We start from the raw sequence: 19782 nt of genomic DNA, 5'->3' as shown, positions 1-19782 counted from the left end.
ATAAAAATATAAGGAAGTACTAATTAAACAAGATGCTTTCTTTGGTTCTTTTTTAAGGTATGCTTTTTTTGGTGAGGAAGATTTGCCCTGAGCTAACATCTGTTGCCGATCCTCCTATTTTTTTTCTCTCTCCAAAGCCCCAGTACATAGCTGTATATCTAGTTGTAAGTCCTTCTAGTTCTACCATGTGGCAAGCCGCCACAGCACGGCTTGATGAGCAGTGTGTAGGTCCGCACCCAGGATCCAAACCAGCCACCCCTGGGTCTCTAGAGCAGAGTGCATGAACTTAACCACTTGGCCACCAGACCTGCTCCTTGTTTCTGTTTTTGTTTTTTTTTTTTTCATTTATTGGCAAATAATGAAAAGATGGAATATCGTGGGATGGGCAAAACACTTTCATGGCTCATTAGTGCTGATGGAAGTAGGCACATATAGCTTTCCCAGAGTGGCCTGACAATATTTATCAGTAACTGTGCATGCATTTGACCCAGCTATTGCGGCTTTAAAACTCTTTATCCTAAAGAAACAGTTGGAGGAAAACCTAAAGATGTAGGTACAAAATGCCCCTTCTAGTGTTGGTCAGAATAGTGAAGAATTATTAAGAACTCAGAGGTCCGGGAGCTGGCCTGGTGGTGTAGTGGTTAAGTTCATGTGCTCTGCTTCGGCAGTCCTGGGTTCACAGGCCCAGATCCTGGCAGGGACCTATTCACCACTCATCAAGCCATGCTGAGGCAGCATCCCACATACAAAAAAATAGAGGAAGATTGGCACAGATGTTAGTTACGGGCCAATCTTCCTCACCAAAAAAAAAAAAAAAAAAAAAAAGAACTCAGATGTCCAACATTAAGGAGTCATTAAATTATGCTTCACCCATAAAATAGAATAATATGCAGCCATTAAAAACAATGAAGTGGGGCCTGTCCCATGGCGGAACGGTTGAGTTCACTCGCTCCACTTCGGCAGCCCAGGGTTTTGCCAGTTCATATCCTGGGCAGGGACATGGCACCGCTCATCAGGCCATGTTGAGGTGGCGTCCCACATGGCACAGCTAGAGGCACTCACAACTAGAATATACAACTATATACCAGGGGGCTTTGGGGAGAAGAAGAAGGAAAAAAAAAAGAAGAAGATTGGCAGCAGATGTCAGCTCAGGTGCCAATCTTTAAAAAAAATGAGGTGGATCTCTATTTGTTAAAATGACAAGATGTCCATAGCGAGAAGAGCAGGTTTCAAAACACTCTGCATTATATGATCCTACTAAAAAAGATGTGCTTGGAAAAGGTGGCTGGTCCATCAAAATATTAACAGTGTCTCCAGTGGTGGGATTACAAGAGATCTATGTTTTCTGTTCTGCCGTCTCCGATATTCTCTGAAGCTTTGCAATGGGCATGTGTTACTTTTATAATCAAGGGGGAAATTATTTTATAATCAGGGGAAAGAAAGAACCGGTATTTGTTATCTGGGAGGCACGGAAGCAGGCAGATAAGCACACAGACTCTGACTCAGCTTGCCTGGAATCTGGTCTCAACTCTGCCGGTTAATGACTGGGTTGGTGCGAGCAGGTACTTCCCCACTCCGTGCCTCAGTTTCCCTCGCCGTAAAATGCCAGTAGTAAGAGCTCAGCTTTATCACATTCAATTTTCACAACAGCCTTATAAACTAGGTACCATTATTATAAAATGGGTCGTTGGCAGAGGAGGAGGCAAGACTGGGAGCTCGACCCCCGAGCGTCCCCTAGAGTGGGGCTGGGACGCTGCAGCAGGGCCACGAAGCTGCGCACGCGCACATCGTGCAGGGGGCGTGGCGAGGGCCCGCGGGAGATGTTGCCCCGCGCCACGACGGGCTGGCGTACTTGTCATTAGCCGAGAAAGCAGCCAATGAAAGGCGCGGGCTGAGGATACTGAGGCGCTCTGACCGCAGCAGGTGCGACCACCCCTGAGACAGGTGAGGAGATCTGGCGTCGCTCCCTTCCTGAGAGTGACCCCAGCGCCGTTCCGCTTTTTTAGATTGACTTCGGCGTGAATCCCCTTCCCAAAGGGACCCTGGTGTCAGTCCCCTTTCCTGATGGGGCCCTAGCATTGTCCTTCCCGAGGGAGACCCTGGCGTCACCCTCTTTCCCTGAGGGGTCCCCTCCCATGTCATCATCTCTTCCTAAGGGGAACCCAGAGTCTTGCCCCCTGCCTCAAGGGCCCTCAGAATCGTTCCTCCTTCCTGAGAAGGGGCCTGGCCTTGTCCCCCCTTTTCCCGAGGGTTTCCTGTCGTTGCCATCCCCACACGCTGAAGGGACCCATCACCTCCCTTTTTTCTTAGGGTAACCCCTTCCTGCCTTCCAGTGTGAGGTGGGCCCCTGCAAGGGCTTCCGTGGTCCCCAGACACAAGAGAAGTCCCAAAGTCCCCTCCTGCACTCCCCGGCCCCCAGCTGGGGAGACTGGAAGGTAAGCCTCGGCTTGCCCTCAGGGTGTTGCGAGGTTGTGAAACTAGCTGATAAAGGAACTCACCATGTCATACGAGAAATCGTTTAAGGAACTGGGACTGTTTCTCCTAAAATGGGAGCCACAGGAAGACCTCAAGACTGCCTTAAAATGTTCATCAAGCTTCTCACAGTTCCTGAAATCCTCAGCAGGTACTTATTGAGTGATGGGCTATGTGCGGGCGTGTCACCTGGAAGAGGGTTGCCTTTGCTCCATCAAGGTCCGAGAGATCTGGCGGTAACGGTGTTTAGAGGGAGGCCAAAAGGCGTCCTTGGGTTGACGTGAAATCCTAACAGGCTGAGCAGCTCTACTCTTGCACAAAGACGGGGAAATCGACACCCTTGGAGAAGCATCTAGAAGACCTGGCTAATTCCATTCAATCTGGCAAATGTTTATCATACATCCATTGAGGTACAATAATTCGTCAATAACACGATGCAATAATGAGAATTTGAACCTTCAAATATGTGCGAAGCTTCTGTTATGTGCCAGCAAATAAAATGATGAACAAGACAGAAGAATAGGAGAATAATTATGAATACGGGATCCACAAATACCTTGCTTCTGCAAGCTACTTTTTCCTGGAGCGCTTCTCAGGATTTCTGGGTGTACATTAATAAACAACCATGCAAATAGCTGTCTCCCTAGTTGACTATAGGCAGCAGGAGGGCAGAAACCATGGCGTCTGCTCCCAGTTGTACCTACCCGCTTGATGAATCCTTAGAACAGAGATAGCCAGGGAGGGGGAAACATAATAAGTAAGGGGAAGACATAGGGTAGAGAGAAAAGGGACCCCACGTGTCGCAGCTGAGACTTAAGGAGGAAACACCAGCTCGTTGAAGCTGAGAGCAAGTGAAGCCAAAGAGGGAAATCAGCATCAGGCTGCTCCGTTTCAAATTTCCCACCAAGTTGTCTAGATCAACTGATTAAACCCCGGGGCATCCTGGGATATGTAGTCTGGAAAGTGTTCCTAAACCCGGGGCATCCTGGGATATGTAGTCTGGAAAGTGTTCCTAAACCTGGGGCATCCCGGGACATGTAGTCTGGAAAGTGTTCCCGGGTGTCCTGGTTAAATTGCGGCGTAATAAAATCAAAGTCACAACCCTGGGTGTGCTGCTGGGGCTCCCAGTCCTTTAAATAGGGAATTTCCTGGAGGCACCTGCAGTGGTATTTGATTTATACAAAATATCGTTTGCCCGGAAGTTTTGAAGAATGCTCATTGGAAAGCGGAGAACAAGTCAAGGTCAAGAGCATCCTACACCTGGGAATCGGCCAATCTCGTTCTTTTTGGAACTTTCCTTCTCTGGAAATAGTTCCGCTTTTTACCCAGAGGCCCACCAGAGGGTGCTGCGCTCCTTTTAGACCCAACTTCCTGTCTTACCCCGAGGGGCGTGGAGAGCAAGAAAACCAGCGGAAGATAAGACAGCCGGGCTGGTGGAAGGACGTTTCCACGGGGGACGAGAGGCAGGGGGAGATTTTCCGTAAATCGGATAAAGTGCTCTCAGGTCATTAAATGTTATCATTCTGACTTTAACAATCTTGATCATTCAGATCAATGTCAGCGTTTCAAATTTCCAGTACTGACCTCATTCCTAGTTGATAATACTACACTTGTGGTATTCCCACTGTGTTTGCCAGCGGCTGGGTACTGATATTATCCCCATTTTACAGACGAGGAAAGTGACGCACACAGACGATTTGCACTAAGTGCGTGCCAGATATGGGTCTCAAATTTATTCTGTTTTCTCTAGGGTATTCTTTCTAAATTTTTTCTTTCTTTTTTTTCTGAGGAAGATTTGCTCTGAGCTAACATCTGTTGCCAGTCTTCCTCCTTTTTTTTTTCACTTGAGGAAGATTGGCCCTGAGCTAACATCTGTGCCAATCTTCCTCTATTTTGTATGTGGGTCACTGCCACAGCATGGCCACTGACGAGTGGTGTAGGTCCACACCCGGGAACGGAACCCAGGCCACTGAAGAGAAGCAGGGTGTGCCAAACCCAACCACTAGGCCATGGGGCTGGCTCCCTAATTTTATTTTCTTAAATCCAATCTTCCGCAATATACATTTCCACTAACGTTTATATTTTAAAACCAGAACACAGTCCCAAGGAGAAGAGAGTCATTGAATTGAAGGCACGTTGTATTGGGCCAAGCAAGGTAGCCCAGCATCCAGGACAACAGCGCCCTTCAAGGAGCTGAACGGTACCTCAGACCCTGTCCAGTTAATTGGGGGTGGGAAGATCCTTTCTCACCATCACTGTGGTCCAGGCCGTCTTTCACCTCCATCTTCACTGTCTCTTTTTGTACTGGAAACAGCTTATAGACACACTCTGTGCTCTGAATCTTTTTTTTTTTTTTTTGAGGAAGATTAGCCCTGAGCTAACATCACTGCCAATCCTCCTCTTTTTGCTGAGGAAGACTGGCCCTGAGCTAACACCTGTGCCCATCTTCCTCTACTTTATATGTGGGACACCTGCCACAGTGTGGCTTGACAAGCGGTGCCATGTCCGCACCCGGGATCCGAACCAGCGAACCCCGGGCCACCAAAATGGAATGTGCACATTTAACTGCTGCACCACCGGGCCAGCCCCATGTCTTCTGAATCTTAAAAGCAAACTCCCAGCACCGCCCCCCCCCCCCCCCCCCGAGCCCTTCGTGGCTCTCCAGCTGTGATCTGAGCTTTCTCTGCCTCTTTTCACCCAAATGTCTCAAAAGTGTTCCCTTCCTCAGCTTCCTTCACTGACTCCATGTTGTCTCCTCGGTGACAGTGGCTGTTTGGGAGGCACTCAATAAGTCTTTATGGAAGGAATCTCTTGCTTCACCCTCACGATTCTTCTGAAATGGCTCTTGGTAAAGTTCCTTCCCCATTAGCAAATCCAGTGGGCATTTGAAAGCCTTTTGGAACCGCTTTGTATTTCCTAGTGTTGTTCCTTAAAATTTTTGTTCCCAGGTGCAGACCTACACCATTCATTTGTGGCCACATTGCAGTGGTGACCCACATACAAAATAGAGGAAGACTGGCACAGATGTTAGGTCAGGGCCAATCTTCCTCAGCAAAAAAAACAAAAAACAAAAAAACCCAACTCTGATTACCTTAGGCAAGACAGTTAATTTATGGGCAGGAGACGATAACAACAAATGGATAGCAAGCTGGAGGAACTGGCAAGAACCAAAACTCTTTCTTACATATGACACAAAAGGGAAAAACTATCCAGGAAAAAGTGATAAATTTGTGTGTAAATTCATAAGGAACTTCTAGAAAACAGCAGGAATAGGATTTGTGACCACCAGTTTGGAGGGCGATCTGGCAGCATGTAGTAAAGGTCTGTCTGCCCTGTGATCTAGTCAGTTCCCCTCTCAGCCTCCACGCGGAGAAATATACACGCTTGTGCCCACGGAGACACGTGAAGAGTGGGCGTGGCCGCCTCATCTGTGATTCTGAGAAACTGCAAACAACCTAAGGGTGTCAACAGTGGAAGAGAGAAAACAGAACATCGGGGAGCTGCTAAAAGGAATGTGACATCACAGACAAAAACACCTAGAAGTCTGACTGAGGGGAGAAAAACAAGTTGGAGAATAATACAGGCAACATTATCCCATTTTTGTAAGGAGACACATAGAACATGACTGCAAATTATTTTTTTAAGATTTAAAGAAGGCTGGAATGGCAAGAGAATGAGATTTCAGCTTTACCTATAATGTTCTAATTTCTTAAAAAGATACTTATGTATTTAAGTATTTGAGGCCCACAGGGCTTGTATGGTCTGGCCCCCTGACTACCTCTGTTCAGCCTCTTCTGATCATGTTTCTCCCCCTCAGAGCTTCATCTAGACTTGCTTCCCAGTGCCTCAGGACCTTTGCACGTGATGCTTCCTCTCTGCAGAATCTCGCCCCTCCTTCCCTCACCTGGTTTACACTTACCAGTTCCTTTGGATTTCCGTGAGAAAACCACATCCTCAAGAATGCTTTCTTGGGGCCTCTGACCTAGGTCAAGCTCCTGTCCCTCGGAAAGCTACCGTCAAACAGAATTATGTAGATCATATGAATCTTTTGTTAACACCAGCTCTATGAGAAAGGGACAGTGTCCCGCTTGTGCCTCATTGTGTCTGGACACCCCACTTCATGTCTGGCGCAGAACAGCCAATCGAGTACTGTTTGTTGGAAGCATTAAAGACTGAGGGCTAGAAAAATCTGTGCACTTTCCTAAAACAATTCTATCTTGACGCTTCACATGGAACATGCCCTGAACCATTGGCACTTGTTTTTTTTTTTTTTGCCTGAGGAAGATTTGCTGTGAGCTAACATCTGTGCCAATCTTCCGCTATTTTGTATGTGGGTCACCAACAAGTGGTGTAGGTCTGCGCCCAGGAGCCGGAACTGGGCCACCAAAGCAGAGTGCACCGAATTTAACCACTAAGGCCACAGGGCCGACCCCCCATTGTCACTTCTCTTCTCTAACTGCAGGCTCCTCCAAGGTTCCCAGCTCCTGGCTGTTTGAGCTTGAAACCACCCAGGCTTGTTCCTAAGGCTGCGCCCTCCATATCTAATCAGCCTCTTCCCTGGTACATTCTGTTCCTCGCCACTCCCACAGCCCCCGCCTGATAAACCCGCCATCCTCTCTACCTGCTACTGCACCGGCCCGAGCCTTCCCCCACCCATTCTTATCCCCAGCGCAGCCATTTCCACCAAGCCCCCAGAGCCATCGACTTTGGACTGTGAATGGAACCGTGCCTCCTCTGCCTGTCACTCAGCACATCTGCAATACGGCCGCAGCATCTGGGCACCTGTAGCGACCAAGGGTCCTGGTTTCCCTGGGATGGAGGGGTTCCAGGGACACCAGCCTTTTGGTCTTCAAACTGGACAAGTCCCAGACAAACCAGGACGAGTTGGCCACCCTCCTCCCCTGCTGGGCTGTAATTTCCACGAGGGCAGGGACCCCTGGGGGCTTGGTCACTGCCAAAAAAAAAAGTTGTTTTGTGGAGTTAGAAAGTGAATGTAAGGGCCAGCTGGTGGCGTAGTGGTTTAGTTTGCGGGCTCTGCTCAGGCAGCCTGGGGTTTGCTGGTTGGGATCCTGGGTGCGGACCTATATATCGCTCATCAGGCCATGCTGTGGCGGCATCCCACACAGAACTAGGACTTACGACTAGAATATACAGCTGTGTACTGGGGCTTTGGGGAGGGAAAAGGAGGAAGATTGGCAACAGATATTAGCTTAGGGCCAATCTTCCCCTGCACACACACAAAAAAATTCAGGCAAAAAGACTTTGTGAATGCCAAAAGGCTACGTAGATATTCTGTTGACAATTCCTAGTCCACCCCATCCATTCAATGCGGCCAGCATAGATTTATTTTCTTGTTCCACACAAACCTTCAGAGAACCAGACAGCTGGGCTCAATTAAGACAGACTTCCAGGGAACTGAGTGAGGGACGCTGTCAAGATGGGAGGGACCATTGTCCCTGGAAGGGAAGGAATCGTTTCCTTTCTGAGCTCCTTGGAAGAACCAGTGAATTCCCCAGTCGTCGAGACCACACTTCCTTCCTCTTTCCTCCACTCCCCCAGCACGAACGGAGCGGACTCGCGGGAGAGCTCCAGGCCACACACAACCGGTTCACAGGAGCCTAAGAAGATCCCCAAGAGCCCCTTTGTCCTCTTCATCCCCAGACACCTCAATAAAAAACTGGCCGTGTTCCTGCAGCCCATGAAAATGGCTGGAGAGACGGTCACCAAAGTCGGAAGGTGCGTCGGGGACGGTTCACCTTAAAATATAAGCTGTGCGCCTCTGTGACATTAGCCTCGAGGAGCCCTGGGAGAGGTGATAGAAGTTAGGTCGTTGTCTTCAAAGGAGCAAAAGTGATAGGGAAGGGCGGCCCTGTGGCTGAGTGGTTAAGTTCGTGTGCGCTGCTTCGGCAGCCCAGGGTTCGCCGGTTCGGATCCTGGGCGTGGACCTACGCACCGCTCGTCAGGCCATGCTGTGGCGGCGTCCCACATAGAACCAGGACGACCTACAATTAGGATATACAACTATGCACTGTGGCTTTGGGGAGAAAAAAAAGACTGGCAACAGATGCTAGCTCCGGGCCAATCTTCCTCACCAAAAAAAAGGGGGAAAAAGTGATAGAGAAAGGAGCCCCGTGTGGCTTGTCTATGGGGAGAGAGATGCCCCACATATCAAGATGTGCTGAGCAGAGACAACGAACTGGTTTCAAGTTCCAGCTCTGAGGCAAAGGCTGGAGCACCCTTCAGGAGAGTCCCTTCGGGCCCAGGTTCACGCCCTCTGGCCGAGAGCCCCGGTGGAAGACACTAGTTAGTTGTTCTTTATTTTCATTGGAAAGTTACAGGGTTACTTATCAACAGGACGACCGTCCAGGGCAGAGAGATCCAGAGGTTTCTACGGACGGGCCCTCCCGGGTCCGCACCTCCAGAGGAGCCTCAGGTGGCTCCCGGCCAGGCCTCCAGGACCCGTCACAAGGCCCGGGAGCAAAACCAGCCGGAGCTCGGGGCCCGCTTTCAGCCCAGAGGGAGGTGGCGGCTGCTGGCGCGGGACCCTGGCCGAGTCTGGGGGTGGCGGGAGCGGGGGCCTGTCCCGGGAGCCAGGCAGGCCATCCTGGACGTTTCCGGAACCCTGTGGCAGCGCGTGGGCCCCAATCTGGGCTTCTTTCCTTTGGAGTCGTCACGGGACGCGGAGGCACCCAGCCTCCCATCCCGGGGACAGCGTCCACTCTGTCGCCTTTTCTCTTGTCCCTGTTTTTGTATAAAAAGGACCATCCTCTCCAGCGGCCCCTCTTGGCCCGAGGAACCGAGGCGGTTCAACAGGTACAGTTCTGCTGGTCGATCTGCTTCCGGCACGGCTCCATGGTCACCGCGACGCCCACCCCACTGCGGCCCGACGTCATGCGGGTCACCTCGCTCCAGGCGTCTGCGTCCGGGTCGTAACACTCCACGCTGTCCAGGAACGTGTGGCCGTCGTAGCCGCCTGGGGGCAGAGCAGAGGGGACCGTCACTGCCTCCAAGGGTGAGGAGGCGGGGACCGCGAGCAGCCTGCCCGCCGGGGCCCCCAAGATGGGATGAGCAGGTCACTGTGCCCGCGGAGGTCCCCGCACCCGGCCTCACCGAGGACGTAGATCCTGCCTTGGTGCACGGTGATGCCCAGGGCGCTGCGCCGGTGTTTCATGGGGGCCACGAACGTCCACACCTCCGTCTCCACGTCGTAGCGCTCCACGCTGTTCAGCTGGTCCTGGCCGTTGTAGCCCCCCGCCGCATAGATACAGTTGTGCAGGACGCAGACTCCTAAAAACAAACGCACAGCACAGAGGGTGACCCCGGGGTGACGTGGCCTCGGGGGCCCCAGCCACCGCCTTCTTGGGGGACCCTCCCCTTTCCCGTCTCCCAAGGGACCGTCTCAGAAGCAAAACTGGGAGAGAGGAGCTTGGAGACTGTCAGAATCTAGCTCTATGGGCGTCTGATGGTGCAGTGGGTAAGTTTGCATGCTCTGCTTGGGCGGACCAGGGTTTATGGGTTCGGATCCTGGGCATGGACATGGCACTGCTCGTCAGGCCATGCTGTGGTGGTGTCCCACATAGAAGAACTAGAATGACTTACAACTAGGACACACAACTATGTACTGGGGCTTTGGGGAGGAAAAAAAGGAGAATTGGCAACAGTTGTTAGCTCAGGGCCAATCTTCCTCACCAAAAAAAAAAAAGAAGAAGAAAGAATCTAGCTCTCCTGTGTCTTCCACAGGGGTCAAGGTGAAACGGGAGGCTGGGCTGGGATGCACCCCAGGGTGGGAGGTCCTCCACCCTCCCCTCCCCGCAGCCCCTGCCCACCTGCCCCGCTCCGGATGGTGTTCATGGGTGTGATCATTCGCCACTCGTTCCTCTCCGGGTAGTAACACTCGGCCGAGTTGAGGCGGTTCGTGCCGTCGAAGCCCCCGACAGCATAGAGCAGCCGGTTGTGGACGGCCACGCCCACCCCAATCCTCCGCGTCAGCATCGGGGCCACCAAGTGCCACTCGTCCCGCTCCGGCTCATACCTGCGAGGGCATAATGACAATGACAAGGGCCATCAGAGTGGACCTTCGGGGACACTTCCTGCGGCCCCGTGTTTGGCCAGCTCTCTCTACCCTGGAGCGCTTTAGTCCTCACAGTTGTTCTCCAAGGCGCCACTGAGCAGTAGCTCCGTGTTCCAGATGAGGAAACTGAGGGTCAAAGTGGTCACGAGCTCAAGGTCACACGCATGTGTTGGACCCCGGTGGCTCCATCATACCACTGCCAGGCCCTGTGCTGAGGGTTCGGGGTCTTATCTCACTGAAGCCCCACGCAGCCTGGCGGGCCAGGTGGTCATTACTGACCCCCAAATCACCGAGGACAAGACAGAAGCACAGAGGGGGACGTGGCATGTCCAGGGTCACTGGGGAAGTGGCAGAGTTGGGCTGACCCAGCCCTCTCGGACACCAGAACCCCAATTCTAACAACCAGGCTACCACCCAAGACGGCTGTTCTCCGAGAGTGATGCTCAGCACTGGGGTGACCAGAAGTCCCCTTGACCCAGGCACATCTAGTTCACACCTGTGCTCCTGGGGTCACTAACAGTGCCCTTTCTTTCCCTGAAAGTGACCTGCTGAGGGTGACACACCATCTCTTGGTCCTATTCACAGATCACGGGCATCAGGACCCTCTGGATTGTATTTAAAATTCCCATTCCCCAGCCTCACTCCAAACCCATTGATGCCAGATCTCCAGTGGGGGCTGGGGCGTTTATTTAACAAGTTCCGGGTGAGAACTGAATCCTAGATCACACTTCTAGACAAAAAGACGGTAGAGGACTAGGCTATGCAAGAGTCCAAAAGCCCAAAATGCTTGGTCTCTAAACACAGGGTCACCATGCACGGTTGTGCGGACTGTGCACTGCACAAGGGCGCCCCCTCTAAGGGGGCATCTTCCCGCGGAACACGTTTCATTCCTCTGTTTATTATAACAATTTGGGGGGGCAGCCGGCAGCAAGGCGTCACGTTCTAACCCAATTAGCGTCTGACATTCTCAAACTCATGGAACTTTCTCCGAATCTGCACAAAGTGGCCGTGTCCGTTTGGGATGGCCCTGGAAGCAGTTCCCAGGCCCAGACACACCATCCACGGTCCCGACCATGAATCACACAGGCGTTTTGCTTCCCGGGAAGGCTTCCACTCCCTGAAGGCGGGGGACAAAGAGAGAGACTCAGCCGCGGGGGGCGACTCCCGGAGCCGCTGGCTTGGGACCTGTGTGGCCGCGGGCCCCTCCCCCGCCCGCCGGCCGCGCCGCGCCCCTCACCTCTCGGCGCTGTTGTGGTGAATGCAGCCGTGCGAGCCCCCGATGGCGTAGATGTGCCCGTCGATGACGCCCACCCCGATGCGGTTGCGCGGCACGCTCATGGGCGCGCACGGCGACCACTGGTTGGTCATGGGGTTGTAGCAGTCCAGGGCGCTCGAGTCGGTGTTGCCGTCGGGGGAGTTGTTGCGGCCGCCCACGGCGTACAGCAGCCCGCCCACCACGCAGCCCGCCAGCCCGCTGCGCGGCACCTGCAGGTCGGCCAGGCGCAGCCACGTGCCGTCGCTCGGGTTGTAGGCCTCCAGGTAGCTGAGCGACTGGCGGTAGTAGCCGCCGGCCGTGTAGATGAGGCGGCCGACCTTGGGCGCGCGGCAGGGCAGCGCGGGCGCGGGCTTGTGCAGCGTGAGCTCCTGGAACACCTGCGCCAGGTAGTCCTGGCAGCGCGCGTCGGCACGCAGGATCTCGCACTTCTGCAGCTGCAGCTGCAGGAAGCGCGGCGGCAGCGCGTGGCAGCGCACGGCCCGCAGCAGCGCCTGCACGTAGAAGCGCCGCTGCGCGCAGTCGTACTTGACCCAGTCGATGCAGGCGTGGAAGACCTCGGACTCGCAGCGCACGTTCAGGTCGTCCCGGCTGATGAGCGTCACCAGCTGGCAGTGCGACAGGTTGAAGAACTCCTCCTGCTTGGCCACCTGCGGGGGACGGCGGCGGCGTGACGGGCGGCCCCAGGCGCCTGCGTGAACTGCGGGCTGGGGTGGGCCGGCCCCCCCTTGGGCGCCCGAAAGCCCCGCTGGGGATGATTTCAGTGAGTTCATGCCACAGGCCGCGCGCCAGGACAGAGGTACTCAGGGAAACGGCAAAGGGACAACGGACCAGGGAACTCTCTTTTTTTCTTTCTTTTTTTTTTTTGGCTAAAGAAGATTGGCCCTGAGCTAACATCTGTGCCCATCTTCCTGCACTTTATATGTGGGTCACCGCCACAGCATGGCTGACAGTGATGTAGGGCCGTGCTCAGGATCCAAATTTCGAAGCCAGGCTGCCAAAGTGGAGCCTGCCGAATGAACCACTCCACCACTGGCCAGCCCCAACTGTCCACCTCTTGGTGTCATTTTGTGTTTGAACTCTAAGAATATTACCCGTTTTTTAAAAAATGAAGTTACTGGGGCTGGCCCTGTGGCCGAGTGGTTAAGTTCGCGCACTCCGCTGCAGGCGGCCCAGTGTTTCGTCGGTTCGAATCCTGGGTGCGGACATGGCACTGCCCATCAAACCACGCTGAGGCGGCGTCCCACATGCCACAACTAGAAGGACCCATAACGAAGAATATACAACTATGTACTGGGGGGCTTTGGGGAGAAAAAGAAAAAATTAAATCTTAAAAAAAAAAAAATTAAAAAAAAATGAAGTTACTTTTTCAAAAGAGCAGATTGACTCAAAAGGAAAAATAATAGCAATAGACTATTCTAGGGGAAAAAGTGCAAGCTCTGAAGAAAGCAGCCTGAGTGGTCTCTCTCTTTTTTTTTCCTGAGGAAGACTGGCCCTGAGCTAACATCTGTGCCCATCTTCCTCCACTTTATATGTGGGTCACCGCCACAGCATGGCTGACAGTGGTGTAGGTCCACACTCAGGATCAGAAGCCACGAACCCGGGCTGTCAAAACAGAGTGTGTGGAATTAACCACTACACCACTGGCCAGCCTCAATTGCATACATCTTGGTGTCATTTTGTGTCTGAACTCTAAGAATATTACCCTGTTTTTTAAACGAAGTTACTTTTTCAAAACAGCAGACTGACTCAAGGAAAAAGGAATAGCAATAGAATACTCTAGAAGACAAAACTGCAGGCCTGAGTTGCTTTTTTTTTTTTCCCTGAGGAAGATTGGCCCTGAGCTAACATCTCTTGCCAATCTTCCTCTTTTTGCATGTGAGCTGCCACCACAGTATGGCCACTGACGAGTGGTGTGGGTCAGTGCCCAGGAACCGAACCCAGGCCACTGAAGCAGAATGCACCAGACTTAACCACTAGGCCACAGGGGCTGGCCCTCTGAGTTGCCATTTTGACCTGCTACTGTCTGTGTGACCTTGGGCAAGTGTTTGCCTCTCTGTGCCTTGGTGTTCCCCCTTTGTGAAAGGGGGATGCTATTGTAACTACCTCATCACAGGCCTGTTCCTAGGGGTACAGGCCCCGGGACATATCTGTCAGGCAGCAGCTTATATGCCCCATTGCCGTCACCCCACATGAGCAGGTCACATCGTCCTGGCACCCCAATCCATGCGACCCCTTGAACCCCATGCTGGGCAGGCCAGTGGGGGAGCCCTAGGCCCTGGGACTAATGCCAGAGCTCCTGGGGGCATCTGGTCAGCCCCACACGTGGCGTAGCAGGAAGGAGAGAAATGGGGACCACGTCGTGTCCAGCGGGCCCTGGAGGCGGCCTTGGAAATGTTCCAGAAGGCCCCCCAGCACAGGCTTGCTCCTGAGGTAGTTGGGAAGCTGCAGGGACCAGAAGGATGGAAAGGGCCTAGCGTGGGGTGCCGGCCCCCAGCAGGTGCTCTCGGGCCCTGCTTTTCCCCCAGATCAATAACCTGGGCTCCCAACTTCCTCCACGTCAAAGCGAAAATGAAACCGAGAGCAGCCGAAGGACAAGATTGTGTGGACCGAAGGGAACCCGGCGAAGGGTCACGCTGGCCCTTGGCAGCGCGCCCGCGGCTTCAGGAACGGCCTGCCGGGTTGGGCCTGCTCAGCGCCCCCCGGGGCTGAGCCGCTGGCCCCGTCTTGACCTCAGGGAGCCCAGACACCCAGAAAGGCCCCCCCTCCAGCTGTTTCCCAGACCCCCCCCAGATGTGTGGCCCAGGCTCTCAGAGCCCCATTTCCTCCAGCTCCTTCCTCGGCCCCGCCCACCTGCAGGGGGACGGTGATGTCCCCCCCAGCTCACCTCCCCAAAGTGCATGTAGATATACTCGCGCGCGCGCTGGTGCAGCTCCGCGCAGCCGATCTGCTCGGCGAAGTTAGCGATGCCGATGGCGTTACTGGGGTCCAGCTGCTGCACCAGGAAGTCGCTGCAGGCGCGCACGACGCTGTCGATCTGGTACATGACGGCGCCGTTCATCACGTGCAGCACGCACTTCTCGCCCATGGAGATGGAGGCAGTGTAGGCGAACTCGATGAGGCGCTCCATGACCGTGGGGTGGATGCCCTCGATGGACACCACCTCCATGCCCTGCTCGCGCAGCCCGTTGGTGAACATGGCCTTGAAGACGGGGCTGGAGGAGGCCAGCACCACCTTGTGGGCCATGAACTGGGCGGCCGGCACGTCCTCGTACTTCACCTGCAGCGTGACGTCGCACAGCTGCTGGCTGAGGCGCAGCTCGTTCATGATGCCGAACGCCTGCTTGGTGTGGTCCTCCAGCGTGTAGCTGAACGTGCGGTTGCCGTGCTGCGAGGGCGTCACCTCCGCCTTGCACTCGGTGGACGCGAACATCACCGTGGGCCCCGCCCCCTCCGGGCGCTGTGACCGCAAGGGCAGGAATCAGGTGCGGGCCCCAGCCCCGCTAGGCCTGGCTTCCGGCTGCATGGGGTTCCAGGTGACAAGGGACAACACCACCACTGGCACTCAGGGGCCTGGAGGAGGGAGAGAGCACAGGGCTGGGGGCCGGGCTTGGAGCCAGGCCGCTTTTTAAGGTAAAGCCACTCCTACACCTGTTTTCCTCCCCAAGCCCAGGTGCAGCAGCGTCCGCTTGTGCTCGCCAACTGCCCCACGACCTCGCCAGCCCAAGGATCCATCTTAAAGCGAACATAGGTCAGATGATGTCCTTCCCCTGCTCAGAATCCCTCCAGCAACTCCCAGTGCCATGAAGGGTAACACCAAACTCTTCAATGACCTGCAAAGCCCTCCGAAGTTGGCCCCTGTCCACCTCTTCCCTTTGCTCACTCTGTTCCCCCATCTGGTGGCCCTTCCCTTCCTAGAGTATATCCAGCTGTTTCCTTCATTCACCCCACCAACATTTATCGGGCATCTACTGTGTACCAGGCCCTGTTCTAGGCACCGGGAACCCAGCAGTGAACAAAACAGACATAAACTGTGCCCCCTGGAACAGACACTGGGGGAAGGAAGGGCCATAAATAAAATGACAGTGTGACTTGGGGTCAGTTACTTTAAATCCGGCCTCTGTTGGAGCTGAGAGACATGAACAGAGGAAGGGGTGCCGTGGGAGTTAGTTTTCCAGGCACAGGGAACAGCAAGGGCGAAGGCTCAGAGGCAGAATGAGAGAGCCGGTGGGGAGAATCAGGGAGGGGTGTAAGGAGAGAGAATGACCCGTGAAGGGAGCGCCAGGGCAGGAGGTGTGTTGTGAAAGGTCCTGCAGGGCGAAGGGGGGACCTACAGAGGCTCCCTGGGTCTCCATCTTATCCTTCCAGCTCAGCGCAGAGTCCCCTCGGGCCTGTTTATTACCATCCCAGCGCTTGTCAGGAACCGAAAGGAGCTCCTGTGCCTACTTGTTGCGGGCTGGCCCGTCTCTCTGGCCTCAACCCCAGGGCTTCGGAGGGCAGGGCGGGTAGGTCAGGGTCGTGGCCACCCCGGCCTGGTCCTCCCCCACGTCCCGCCTGCGGCCTGGCACCGCGCAGGGGTCAGTGAGCGTGTGGCTGGCCGGCTGCCCGCCCCCTGCGCCTGCCAGCGCGCCCTCCTGCACCCGGCCGCTGGCCGCCTCCCCCCGGTGGAGGCCCGGGCCTGCCTCTTGGTCTTTGGCCACCGATCGGTCAACGGTGCCCCCTGGGCCCTGGGCACTTCCCCCCACGAAGCGGTAAGTGGGGCACTGCGCATGCCCCGTCGGAGCCTCCCCCAAGGCCCGGAGGAGGGAGGAAGTGACCCCGCCGCGGCCTCTCCACGGCCGCCCCCAGGGCGCACAGCGAGCCCCCCACCGCCCCGGGGTCCCCGGGCCTCCCTCGGAGGGTGCCACCTGGGCCTCCCGCCCGGCTGGCGTGGCCCCCGCGCCACCCCGCCGGTCGCGCCGTCCAACAAAAGGACAGGACCCGGCCGCGCCCTCCTGGCCCTCCGCGGGGCCGCAGGCACCCCGAGGCCCCCGCGCCCGCGGCGCCCCGATCCCCGGCCCCCGGGCCCGCCGCAGGGGCGCTCGCGGCCCGCCGTGCCCGCAGCCCGGGCGCAGGCCGCCTCACTCACCCCGCCATGGCCGCGCTCGGGCTCCGCCTCCGCCGCCCAGGCCCGGGCGCCTCCATCGCTGCGCGCGGGGGGAGGCGCGGAGCGCGCAGGTCACCATGACTAAGCAGAGCCCGGCGCCGGCCGTGTCACAATAAAAGTCCCCGCGGCCCCGGGCCTCCGGCGGCTGGGACGACAGAGGGGCCGCACCCCCGCCCCCGCCAGCTGTCACCAAGCTGCGCAGCCCGGGCGCGGCCGCCACAGCGCCCGTCCTGGTGGCGCGGCGGAGCCGGGGACCGCAGCCCTCGGCGCACCCAGCCGCGTGGCCCGAGGCGCCGGGGATCGCAGTCCGCGCGCCCCTGTGCGCACCGGGATCGGTGACCAACAGTCTCCGCCGCCGCCGCCGGCGCGCTCACCTCGACCCCGCGTAGCCCCCGTGGCTCCCGCCGCGGGGGGATGCTCCGTGGTGCCACCCGCGCGCCGCGCTTCCGGGAAGCCCGAAGGGCCGCGGCCCGGCCAGGGGCGGCTCCCGCTTAATGGTCGCTGTCGGGGACCCGCGAGCGCCTCCGCCGTCGGGGGACCTCGTCCTCTGGGCAGCTGGGCCTGCGGGGTCGCGGCCGTCGGGTGGGGGTCGGCCTCGGGACTCCCGGGAAGGAGGCGGGAAGAGGGCGGAGAGGGCGCGGCGGGGAAGGAGCCGCGATGTCCCGCCCTTCCCGCAGGTGCCCGGCGCCCCGGGGCGAGGAGCGGGGCGTCGGGCGCGGGCACACTGCCAGGCCCCCTTCGCACCGTCCCTTCCATGCGCCCGATTTCGCCGGCTCTGCGCACGGCTGCGCCCCTCGAGCTGCGCTTCCTTTAATGCAGGCCTCAGGGTCCGGCTGGATCCAGCTAGAATTATCTACTGAGTTCGGTTTCCGGTGTCTGCGTTTTTTAGGTCCCTCCGATCCAGGGGCGCGTGGCGCTCGCCTGCGGGGGTTCGAACCCGGCTCTGCCACCCTCTAGCTCTGGGCCGGTGGGTCCGTGGCTTGACCTGTAAATTGGTAAAACTCCCAGCACCGCCCTGCTCGGCCATCGGGGGAACGAAACGCGAATGCTGCCGCCCAATAACTATGATCGATGATTATTCGTGGCAAAGGATACTGATTTGCCATTTCTGCCGTTTGTCCTGTAAAGTTAACTTTTAAATAAATGTATTTAAGTTTCTTTTGAAAAGCCCATCTATATGAAAATTGAGGGAATAATAGCCAGAAAACGCTGGCCTGAACAGATGTTGGTCTAAGAAAGGGTTCTGCCCACCTTCGGGGTGAATGTGGAGGATTGGACGCCCCCGCTCGGGGTCTCGGGGTCCTGCCCGCGCGCCCCGTTTCTGCAACGTGAAGCTGCAGTTCTGGGCCGCTCCAGAGGGGGCGCCACAGCGTCGGCGGCGAATGCACACAGGGGCCGAGGCCGTGGGGACACCCGCACCCTCCTCGAACACGCCAGAAGACCTCCTGTCATGTCTCTCAACATCCCATCTACAGGCCCTGGGACCCCGTGGTGCCACTTGGAGAGCTTTATCCAAGGTCCACTCCCACACGTGCGGGAGGACGGATGTGGACGGCAAAGCTGTGTATAAAGGACTGGACTCAACCCACATGTCCCTCCCTAGGGCCCTGGTGTGATAAGTCGTGGCACATCCATGCTGTGAAATACTATGCAGCCATTAAAAAGGACAAGACATTTGCTGGACGAATATTTCCCTCGATTTTTAAAAATGTAAAACAACCCCAAGTGTTATGTACTGAATCGTGCTCCTCCTCAAAGAGAAAAAAATTCCATGTTGAAGCCCTCCCCCCAGCGGGATGGTATTTGGAGATGGGGCTTGGGGGGGGGGAATTAGGGTTAGGTGATGTCCTGAGGGTGGGACCCCCGTGAAGGGATTAGCGCCCTTTATAAGAGATGCCAGGGAGGGTCTTCTTGCTTCCTCTCCACTTCGAGAGGACACGGCAGGAAGGGGGGCGGTCTGCAAGCCCGCAGGAGAGTCCTCACCCGCGCCTGCCCGCGCTGGCCCCTCAGCCCGGACTTCAGCCCCCAGAACGGCGAGAAATAAATTTCAGTGGTTGGAACGGCCCAGGCCATGCTGTTTGTTACGGCAGCCGAGCGGACTAAGACGGAAGGACAGCACCAAATCTGCGGGCGGGCAACCGTTTCCAAGATGCCTTCGGAAGGGAACGGCGCCAGGTGCAGAGCAGCGCGAAAGCTGCGCGAAAAGATGTACTTACATTTCGCCCCCTTCATCCGCAGAGCAGTTCTGGAAGATTCCCTGAATTCCCACGGTGACGGACTCCAAGCAGGGGAACTGGTGCTTTTCGAATTTTGTAGGATGTGGACAAGTGCACGCGTCTCCTACCGTCACACCATCAAACAACCGAGCAGGGGGCGGGCGTCAGGTTCCTTCGAAGATTCAAGAGCCTGGGGGCGGGGCGCCAGGCCGGGTGGGGAACCTGGTCCAGTCCCGGGAGAGGCCTGGGACCGTGCCCCCCGGCTCGGGTGTGTTTGTGTTCCAGGAAATAGGCTGGTTTCCCGTGCGTGTGGCCCGCGGGGACTCAGACCCCCAGGCCGGGTCGGGGGCCCCCAAATCCCCCCGGGTCTCGGCGGCCGCCTGCAGTTCCGCGGTGTCCCGGCAGGTGGCGCGCGGCAGCCCGCGCCCGGAGCCCCCCGCCCCTCCCCGGCCGCCCCACCGCGCGGGGGTCAGGAATGCGCCTGGGGACAGCCAGGGGCCGCGGCCAGCGCGCCTGGAGCCTTTTATGGGCATAAACGGAGCCCTGGTATCGCCCCCGGCCGAAAATGCAGACCCCCGAGGGAGGGGGCGTTGCCAGACCCCTC

At 56.5% G+C, this 19782-nt stretch overlaps 1 protein-coding gene and 1 long non-coding RNA gene across 4 annotated transcripts; one reads left to right on the top strand and one right to left on the bottom strand.

Annotated features, from left to right (window-relative positions):
• Positions 1–7794: 7794 nt before the first annotated feature.
• On the bottom strand, positions 7795–17862 carry KEAP1 (kelch like ECH associated protein 1). 3 transcript variants are annotated; one of them, XM_023645423.2, is made up of 6 exons: positions 17337–17862; positions 14704–15389; positions 11781–12466; positions 10299–10504; positions 9583–9759; positions 7795–9445 (listed from the first exon to the last, which is right to left on the bottom strand). In XM_023645423.2, the coding sequence occupies exons 2-6, from the start codon at positions 15247–15249 to the stop codon at positions 9279–9281; spliced, it is 1782 nt and encodes a 593-aa protein (XP_023501191.1). In that variant the 5' UTR covers positions 15250–15389; positions 17337–17862; the 3' UTR covers positions 7795–9278. The 3 variants fall into 3 exon arrangements, with proteins under 3 accessions (XP_023501191.1, XP_023501190.1, XP_001492331.4); XM_023645422.2 differs by having other exon boundaries at positions 16945–17347; XM_001492281.7 differs by lacking the exon at positions 17337–17862 and adding an exon at positions 16151–16414.
• LOC138925164 (uncharacterized) lies at positions 16432–18129 on the top strand. Its single transcript, XR_011440995.1, has 2 exons — positions 16432–16567; positions 17852–18129. It is a non-coding gene; the product is annotated as an uncharacterized lncRNA (long non-coding RNA).
• The last annotated feature ends 1653 nt before the right edge of the window (positions 18130–19782 follow it).

This window comes from Equus caballus, chromosome 7, assembly GCF_041296265.1.
Source record: "Equus caballus isolate H_3958 breed thoroughbred chromosome 7, TB-T2T, whole genome shotgun sequence".
Classification (NCBI taxonomy): domain Eukaryota; kingdom Metazoa; phylum Chordata; class Mammalia; order Perissodactyla; family Equidae; genus Equus; species Equus caballus.
Note: the sequence above shows the minus strand (reverse complement) of the source record. Positions and strands in the feature narration are given on the sequence as shown.

Excerpts from the sequence above, each read along its gene's own strand:
- KEAP1 (XM_023645423.2), bottom strand. The coding sequence starts at position 15,249 with ATGTTCGCGTCCACCGAGTGCAAGGCGGAGGTGACGCCCTCGCAGCAC. Across the intron at positions 10,505-11,780 it reads CACCACAACAGCGCCGAGAG|GTATGAGCCGGAGCGGGACG; the intron begins GTGAGGGGCGCG and ends ATGCCCTCGCAG. Across the intron at positions 9,760-10,298 it reads CACCATCCGGAGCGGGGCAG|GAGTCTGCGTCCTGCACAAC; the intron begins GTGGGCAGGGGC and ends GTTTGTTTTTAG.